This window comes from Psammomys obesus, unplaced genomic scaffold (assembly GCF_907164565.1).
Source record: "Psammomys obesus unplaced genomic scaffold, mPsaObe1.curated_primary_1811, whole genome shotgun sequence".
NCBI classification, from domain to species: Eukaryota; Metazoa; Chordata; class Mammalia; order Rodentia; family Muridae; genus Psammomys; species Psammomys obesus.
The window spans coordinates 13,465,436-13,475,005 of NW_026596091.1; the positions used below are offsets into that span (position 1 = coordinate 13,465,436).

The 9,570-nt window shown below is 46.6% G+C and overlaps 1 protein-coding gene across 1 annotated transcript; it reads left to right on the forward strand.

The window, feature by feature from the left end:
- The first annotated feature begins 5,630 nt into the window (after positions 1–5,630).
- Positions 5,631–8,262, forward strand: Btg1 (BTG anti-proliferation factor 1). The gene is made up of 2 exons (XM_055627968.1): positions 5,631–6,139; positions 6,935–8,262. Exons 1-2 carry the CDS (start codon positions 5,992–5,994, stop codon positions 7,300–7,302), a joined length of 516 nt encoding a protein of 171 aa, XP_055483943.1. The 5' UTR covers positions 5,631–5,991; the 3' UTR covers positions 7,303–8,262.
- Positions 8,263–9,570: the final 1,308 nt, after the last annotated feature.

Consider the following 9,570-nt stretch of genomic DNA (forward strand, 5'->3'; position numbering starts at 1 on the left):
CAGCCAAGGATATAAAAAAAAACCCCTTCTCAAAAAAAAAAAAAAAAAAAAAAGAAAAGAAAAGAAAATGTTCACAATTATTTCTTTTAAAATTGTTCTCATAGTCATCCTTCCTTCCTGCCTCAGCCTCCTAAGTGCTGGATTATAGCGATGAGGCGACCACCTCTGGCTCTCCTAGTTTTTGAGCTGTACATAACTGCAGTTTCCACAGACAAATCTATCAAGAAATGTTGTACCAAACTGAACATATAACACTCACACTGGGGAGGCCGGGACAGGATCATTGCCAAGTTAAAAGATTAGCCTGTCAGATGTAGCCCATGGCAGCTCAGTGTCCAAGTGGGTGTCCTAGTAAGGGGAACAGGGGCTGTCTCTGACATGAACTCAGTGGCTGGCTCTTTGATCACCTCCCCCTTGGGGGGGGGGGGAATGCAGCCTTGCCAGGCCACAGAGGAAGACAATGCAGCCAGTCCTCATGAAACTTGATAGGCTAGAGTCAGATGGAAGGGGAGGAGGACTGTGAGAGGGGCATGGGAGGAAATGAGGAAGGGAAGGTGGCTTTGGGAGGGGATGAAGGAGGGGGTTACAGCTGGGATACAAAGTGAATAAATAGTAGTAATAATAATAAAAAGATTAGCCTGACGATTGTGAGTTACAAGCAGCCTGTGCTACATACAGAGCATGAACGACTGTATCTCAAAAAAAAAAAAAAAAAAGAAGAAAAAGTATACTTGAATTTTTCTCTTTATCCTTTCTTCGCTCTCTCATAACTGCTATGTATTCTCACTTGTATCAGATTACTATAGTTTTCATTATCCAAGGCTGGCTTAGAACTCGCTGGGTGCCCAGGTTAGCCACAACTTTAGGACAGCCAGCCTGTCTCACCCTCCTGAGTAGGTAAGATTACAAGCCTGTGCCATCAGGTCTAGAACCTCCTATTTCTAATTTATTTCATTTAATATAATGTCTGATGCTGCCTTGTGGTGTGCAGATGTACACGCAGACATATACATAAAAAACTAAGGAAATTTTAAAAATATGTTTCTGGGGCTGCCGAAGGCACTGCACTCGTGCACATACACAGACGCATACTAATTCCATACAATTAAATTTTGTACAAAATTAAAAAGAATTTTTTTCCTAGGCATGTTGGGGATGTTGCTCGGCTGGTAGGGTGACTATGCAGTATTCAGGATGCCCTAAGTTCCATCCACAGCCTCTAATGGCGGTCAACTAACTGTAACCCCAGCACTCGGGACGCAAGAGGATCAGAATTTCAAGGTCATCTTTTGCAACACAGAGACTTTGTGACAAGGCTGGGCTACATAAGATCCTGTCTTTAAAAAGCAATCACATGTATTTTCTTAGATTTCTGTACCTCGTCTCCAGTCTCCTTCACTTCTAGTTTGAGGTGACAGGCATTTCATGAACTGTTTCCTTTGAGTGGCTTGTATCTTCACTGTACTGCTAGAGAGACCCCCTCAGCACACATTAGGATAAGGATTTTTTGGTTTACGATCGTTTCCTAGTTTATTTTTTTATTTTTTGAACTTTCAATACAGAACTCTGACAATGTGCCTCATGTCTTGTATGACAGATGTGACAACGCCATGCTGGGACATTTCTCTTACTGCTGTCCGGTTTCTCCAACACTCTGGTTTTCTCTGCATGAAGCCTTGAGCTAAGGATATCTCATTTAGCTTTTGTGGACGGACATGCTGGGGTGGGGAATTTGGGAATGCAGGGAAGAGGGGTCTTACATCAGAAGGGGACAAGGAAGTCCTTTATTGCTTGGGGACTTTGAATAAACTCTGTCGTGTGGTGTGTGCTTTGAGATGGAATTGTCTACTTTCACACCATGCTGTTCAAATTCCAGATCCAGGGAGAGTATAAGGTTCTGTGTATTGAGATTAGTGATGTTCACTAATTGGGAAAGCGATGGAACGAGGGGCAGCACTGTACATATTTATTGACACCCAAGGGTCACAGAAGGCTTTCTGGGAAAAGCATGGACAAATATTAGAGAAGTGGAAAAAGGAAAGAGATCCTTTGTAGTGAGGACAAAGTATGAAATTCGTAGCACAATAGCCTAAGTTAGTGTTAACACAGGGACTTAATTGTAATCACGTAATCACTTCATTGCCATAGGCTAATAGGGTATAGCCATGATAATATGTAACATATGGTATTTAGTCACTTTCAATTTATTAATTTAGTAATACAAGCCTGTAATCCCAGCACTCTGGAGGCTGAAGCAGGAGAATACAGATTTCAAGACCCTTGGGGGCTACTCAGAAAGATCTTGTGTCACCTCCCATTCTCATTTTTTTTTTTTTTAATTTTTTGCTTGTTTGTTTTCTTTGAAGCCAAGGTTGGCCTTGGACGGGATTCCACTGGGTAAGGTCGTGCAATCTTTTAATCCCACCCATTCAGAGGCCAAGGTAGGTAAAATTTCCAAGTTCAAGGCCAGCCTGTTTTACTTACCCAGTTTTAAGCCAACCTGGGCTACATAGTGAGACCTAACCCCTCAGGCCCACACCCAATCTCAAAACAAAACAGAACAAAAAACATGATGGCATATTTGACATTGATAACTCTGTCACACACACCCTTCCATGACAGTAATAGCGAGGGAATTCTTGTCAGCTTGCAAACACGGCTCTGGCAGGCCTTGCCCTTCCCTCCTATTCCCTCTGCCTTGCTAAAACCTGTTAAATTACATCTAAAGCTAGTCATTAAAGTCTATTCCCTTATTTGTCTCTTTCCTCCTCCTGAGGCTGACTACTAAGGTCCAGCTATCAAAGTACTAAAGTCCAGCAACCAAAAGCCCCCTTGGCTCACCTAATTAACATGCCCAATTAAAATCAAACACCTCATCCTATCAAGTTTCCCCTTTTACCTTTATAAGCTGTCATTTTCCTATATGCCTTATCTGTCTCCTCTCTATCCAGAGGCAGTCCTTTATCCCTTCAAGACAAATATCCCTGCCTCCTCTCCCTTGTGCCCTTTCTTTTCCTCCCTTCATCATCTATCTCCTGTCTTTGTCTTCTACTCCCTGCCCTCTGTCCCCCTGGGGCAAATAAACCTCCTTTGTGTTGACAACTTGTGTTGGGGTGTCCAGAGGAGAATTAAAGATTTTCAACACAATGCTGGTCCCCAAAATTTAGTAGCCTGTAGATTAGAGAAATTCATTCCCTTACTCTAGGCAAATACACATTTTCTTCTTTGTGGTTAAAAACATTTGACATGAGAACAGAAACTCTCAGCCCATTGGATTCTGTTTAACTGCCTTATACTTACCCCTAAAGAAAGTGTTTTCTGAGCTTCGAAGAGCCACTGCTAGTCTGATGTCTGTACTGCTTGTCAATTAAAGAAAACAAAACCCCCGGGTTCATTTTCTGCATTTGTTTTGGCAGATTGTGTGGCTGTTTTCAGGGTGTCACATATACTCAAACTTTCCAAAACCCCCTACTTGAGGGTGACCTTGAATTTCTCATACTGCTGCCTTTTCTACTTCCATGCTGGGATTCCAGGCATGTGCCACTTGCTCTTGGTTTATGTGGTGCTGGGGATCTGACCCAGGTTTTCTCTATTCTAGGTAAACACTACTGGAGGCTTGTCCCCAGGTCTCCTGCCTCAGGATAGAATTACAGGCAAACTGCGAAGGCTTAGCTTCTTGAACCGACTTCTTTGTTTTGAGACAAGGACTCAACTGTGCAGCTTTAGCTGGCATTGAACTCATAGAGATCTGCCTGTCTCTGCCTGAGTGCTGGAGTGTGGGCCAAAATGCCCAGTCCTGGAACTAACTTTAAAGCTTTCAGATGAGGTCCTGCTGGTGTTTGGAAAAGCAGTAGAACTTGTGGAGAGAGCCAGGGATTGGGAGATGTCCGAGTTCAAATTTTAGTATTTTGTTAGTTTTGTTTTGAAGAGGAGTCTGTCTATTCTCTGAATCCCTGGGAGATCGTACTGGAGATCAGGCACAGGAGTCAGCAGTTCTATTCTCTTCATTCCGAATCCAGACTGTAAGGACTGTTACTGAAGGTGAAAGGACAGAACAGGTGGGGAGAGGGGTGGTTAAGAGGGATATAGACCTCACTACAGTGGGAGTTCAAGGACTAACTTTTGGTCCCTTATCTTCCTGGGTGGTTAAGATAGGACCCCTGGCTCCAGTGAATCACCTGCTGCACCCTTTGTTTTTCAGAAAGTTGTATCTGACATTTCAACGGGGAAAACTTCGCTTTACTACCAAGAAAATCAATTCATTAACAAGTTAGTGATTTTTTAAAATATCATCTTTAGAGGACTGATTCCACATGTGTGGCTACTCAAGGACGTGTATTAATTAAAAAAATGTACAAGTCGCTTTTCCAAATCCAGCTTTAGACTTCATTTAGGCAAACAGACTGCTCAGAAACCAATCATCCCTTTGCTGTTCCTCTCCCCTGGCTTGCTCCATCTATCTTTAAAGTGGTGTGTGTTGAAATTGATGACCAACTAAACTCTGGGTATTTGTTTCTGTTTGGTAGAGTTAACATCTGTCTCTTGTTTGCTTTCCTCTCCTGCCTGGACTTCACTTTTTTTTCTTTTTTTTTTTTGCCCCCTCTCCTCTCTCCTGCTTTAATAGAATTGGGTTAACCCTGTTTTGGGTCCAATAGTTTTAGCAAGCTCATGCCTTCTTTCCAGGCTGATTCCAAATGCCTTTGCAAGTAAATACGGGTGTCTATGCTTAACACTCTCAACAAGCTTAAAGTTCAATCTTTTGTTTGCGTTAACAGCAGCCCAACTCTAAGGTTCTGATATTACTTGAACTAGAAAGAAAAAAACACTTTGGTTGTGTGTACACTTTTAAAATACATATGCAGACTTTTAAAATAATTTTAAAGCCCTCCTTTTCTTTTTTCTTTTTTAACAGACTCTGTTACATTCTCTCCTGAAACAGCAGCCACAAACGGCCTAACTTACTAACCCGCTTCATAATTAAACTTTTAACGGACATGTCCCCACCGTCTCCGCAGGCAGGGACGCAGGAGGTTCCCGGGTGTCTGCAGCCCCCTAGGGCAGTGGCTCGGATTAACCGGGACAGGTCTTGGCATCTGTCCCCTCCATCCCCGCACGCTCCGGAGCCCCACACTCCCACCACCGCACGCTCCTCCCGGCACACCAGCCAGCCACGCAGACTGGAAGCAGATGTAAACATGGAGTACGCAGGGGGCCAGGCACTGCGGCTGCAGAGACCGAACCCCGGTCCGGCAGCTCCTGAGCGTGTCTAGGAGTGCAGACAGAGTATGCAGACAGAGAACGGTGCTCTGCGGCGTAGAGTCCCGGCTGGCCAGGACGGGGGCGGAGCCAGCGCGGGGCGGAGCTTTCACACGCACCTCCTCGGCTTCTCCCTCCGCCTCCGCACGGCTCCGGCGTCTCAGGCTGCCACTCCGGGGTTTATTTGTTTACAAGCAATTACGTCAGCTCCTCCCTCTCCGCCCGGCCCCTGGGCCCGCCCTCCGCCGCCCTTCTCCCGCCCCCTCCGGCTCCGAACCCGCTGCGTCACAATGGTGCGATCTCCGGATTGGCTGGCGTCCGCCGTCACGCTCCGGGTACGCCACTTCCTTTCCAGCGCTATAAAATGAGCTGCACGGCGGCGGCAGCTCTTCGCCCCTCGGAGCTGGAAATGCAACTCTTGGGATCCTCGGAGGCTACCGAGCTGGAGGCGGAGGCGGCTGGGGAGGTCCGAGCGATGTGACCAGGCCGCCATCGCTCGTCTCTCTCTCTCTCTCTCTTCTCTCTCTCCCTCCTGCCGCCTCCTGGCTTGAAAATAACTTTTTTACTCTAAAAGAAAGAGAAAAAAAATCCCATAGAACCAGTAGCCGTCCGCGCCTCGCGCCCTCGCTTCCTCTCGGCCGTCGGGTCTGGGCGGAAGCCCGGGGTGGCCGCTCCGCCGTCGGGGCCGCTCCGCCGAGCCCCGGCCGCCCCGGGCCACCCCCGTCCGCCGCCCCCATGCATCCCTTCTACACCCGGGCCGCCACCATGATAGGCGAGATCGCCGCCGCGGTGTCCTTCATCTCCAAGTTCCTTCGCACCAAGGGGCTCACGAGCGAGCGACAGCTGCAGACCTTCAGCCAGAGCCTCCAGGAACTGCTGGCAGGTGAGCGGGGCGCGGGGCCCGGCGCAGGGCGCCACTAACGGGCGCGTCCCGGCCGGGGCTGGGGGGCTGGGCGGCGGGGCGCCGCGACACGCACAACAAAGGATCCGAAGCGGGGCGACGGGAAGCTGCGCCCCGACGGCTACCGGCCGGTCGCGGGGGACAAAAGACTCGGGGCCCCGCGTCCCGTCGGTCCCCTTCGCCACGTCGCCGCGACCGTTGCGGGGGTCCCCTCGGGGGTCCCCGCGTTGCCTGTCGCCGCCGCCGCCGCCGTGCCCCGGAGCCAGCCCGGGACCGACGTGCCAGGTCTCCGCACCTCCTTTGCCTCTTGCCCATTAATCATCGGATTTGTCACCGGTACAATTACAGCCCAGCCCAGATCTTGGTTTAGGGTTTCGTATTTTTCTTCCCTTCGGGGTTAACAGTCCACAGTGGCGTTGTCTTGCCGCCCCCCCCCCGCCCCCCCGCCAAAGCCATAAAGTCTATTGTGTGCGACCCCGGTGGGGTGGAGAAAGTAAACAGGTCGCCTTGTGCCATCCGGATAGCCGGGCAGCTGGGGCTGCGCGCGGGATTCCTGTTTTGGCGGCTCAACCGGTCAGTACCAGGACAGTGTTTGCCACACTGTTAATTCCGAAATCCTGCCTGCGCTTTCTCCATCGCGTCTCACGGCAGCGACTGCAATCCGGGACATTTGTAAAAGTTGTTGGTTTTCCTTTTCGCTAGCAGGAGGAGGAGAGTGCAGTAGGACAGCACTAGCTACCGATCTAAGCATTGTTTCTCTGTTCTTGCCTTCCACAGAACATTACAAACATCACTGGTTCCCAGAAAAGCCGTGCAAGGGATCAGGTTACCGTTGTATCCGCATCAACCATAAGATGGATCCTCTGATTGGACAGGCAGCCCAGCGGATTGGACTGAGCAGTCAAGAGTTGTTCAGGCTTCTCCCAAGTGAACTCACGCTCTGGGTTGACCCCTACGAAGTGTCCTACAGGATTGGAGAGGATGGCTCCATCTGTGTGCTGTACGAAGCCTCACCAGCAGGAGGTAGCACGCAAAACAGCACCAACGTGCAAATGGTAGACAGCAGAATCAGCTGTAAGGAGGAACTTCTCTTGGGCAGAACAAGCCCTTCCAAAAACTACAATATGATGACTGTATCAGGTTAAGATATAGTCTATGGATGGATCATCTTATAATGGATGGATAAATTTGATTTTTTTTGCTTTGGGTGGGCTCCTCTTGGGGATGGATTATGGAATTTAAACCATGTCACAGCTGTGAAGATCTGGCACAAGATAGAGTGGTAATAATTTTTTTTTTTAAAGTGACAGTGCCATAGTTTGGACAGTACCTTTCAGTGATTTAAATAGCCTGTGAGTCCAAGTTTAGGATCACTTTATTTGCTAGGGAGTGAAGTCGCAGGGTGGTTTCAGTTTCTCCCAGACCTTAGACCCAATTTGTCAGCATCAGTCCCTTTAAGGAAAATCTGTATTTCAAAGGACCCTCTTTTGCAGTCGATCTTGCAGAGGAATTTGCACTATTACACTTGAAAGTTATCAGTAACTTTTTTGGCAGCTCAATAGGAAAGCTCAATGTTTTAAGCATAGTAGTACTGGAAATTTTACACGGAGACTTTTACCTAGCACTTAAATGTATAAATGTACATAAAGACATTAGTACGCATGACCCCGGGGAAATGGTCAGACCTTGTATTGTGTTTTTGGCTTTGAAAGTAGCAAGTGACCAGAATCTGCCGTGGCAACAGGCTTTTAAAAGACCCTTAAAAAAAGACACTGTCTCGACTGTGGTTGTTAGCACCAGCCAGCTCTCTGTACATTTGCTAGCTTGTAGTTTTCTAAGACTGAGTGAGTAAACTTCTTATTTTTAGAAAAGTGGAGGTCTGGTTTGTAACTTTCCTTGTACTCAATTGGGTAAAAGTCTTTTCCACAAACCACCATCTATTTTGTGAACTTTGTTAGTCATCTTTTATTTGGTAAATTATGAACTGGTGTAAATTTGTACAGTTCATGTATATTGATTGTGGCAAAGTTGTACAGATTTCTATATTTTGGATGAGAAATTTTTCTTCTCTCTATAATAAATTGTTTCTTATCTTGGCATTTTAATCAATCTCTTGTCATGATTACAGAGGTTCAGCTAAAGTCTTTTTCTCAAAGGTCTTAGGTTTGTAAGCTTTGTGAATGTCACTTGCACGCTGGTCACACAGAAAAACACCTTGGGTGAGGAATGAGGGTGACGAGTGTTCATTAGGCATTAGGGGAAACAGGAGTAAGGCTTTTATTTTTTTTTAAACTCAAGTTAAAGACATGGACACATTGACAAGCTATGGTCTCATGAAGTGAGGATGAGAGACAAAAGTTACCCTCTTCCAAAAGTGACGCTGCCCAGAGGACCCCAGGTCACTGCTTCCTGGTGAAACGAAGAATAGCTGTGCTCCTCTCTGGCCCACCTAGGAGAAACAATTATTTGTCCCATGGATTTGTTCCGATAGAGAATCCTGGGGCAGGTGACCTAGAAGTCTTAAGAGGCTATTCACAGCAGAGAGATCTGTTGCTTTCTGCGTTTCATCACCCGCAAGATTCATATAAAAATCCCATAAGCTGGAATTCAACTACAGCTATGTCGATGAACTTCTGTCCTCAAAAGCTGAAGCCCTGGCTTCAGTCCCGATTTCCGTAGCGAGGGGAATTCTGAGTGCTGGAGTGCAGGTTGGTAACGCATCTCACATACTTAAGATTTGCTGCTGCTGTTGGGCTTGTGGAGGATTAAGTAAAAACACGGTATTTTGGTGGGAATGGAAAGCAGAAATTGAGTTCTGCTTTACAGTTAGCGCTGTTGGGGGAGGGGCAGTAATGCCTGTAAACAGGTTAACACTGGGAAATAAATTAATGCAATTTAAATTGCTTGAAGCAAAGTCAGTAGTTCCAAACAGACTTGATGGCTTTTTAATTTATAAGATTACATTTTTCTGATTTTTTTTTTTAAATCTGATCCAGGAATACATCACTAAACATTAAACATGCCAGGTATTTAAGAATACAAATGATACTAATTTATTAGCAAGGCTATTTGTGAGTTTGGATTTATCTATTTTGGTTTCTGAGATGGTCTCTTGTTCTGTGTAGCCCAGGCTGGCCTTCCACTCTGGATCTTCCTGCCTCAGCCTCCAGAAGGCAGGGATCGCAGGTTTAAGTCACACCTCAGTTCAAATGCTTTGTGTTTTTTGGAAATAATGGGTATCATGACATCTTCCATACACATATTTCATCTAGTCCTTTCTCTAAGAGGTCTCTCCTTATCAAACTTTAATTTGAACACTGTACTACCATAAAGTGGGTCACACCCTACTGCTGGCCAATTTGTGTATCATTCAGCATCAGGACTCTTCAGACCTAAAACAGAGGAGGACCCTC

Bases quoted from the DNA above. Each gene is read 5' to 3' on its own strand.
- Btg1 (XM_055627968.1), top strand. From the start codon at position 5,992: ATGCATCCCTTCTACACCCGGGCCGCCACCATGATAGGCGAGATCGCC. The intron at 6,140-6,934 runs GTGAGCGGGGCG...TGCCTTCCACAG, and splicing joins CCTCCAGGAACTGCTGGCAG to AACATTACAAACATCACTGG.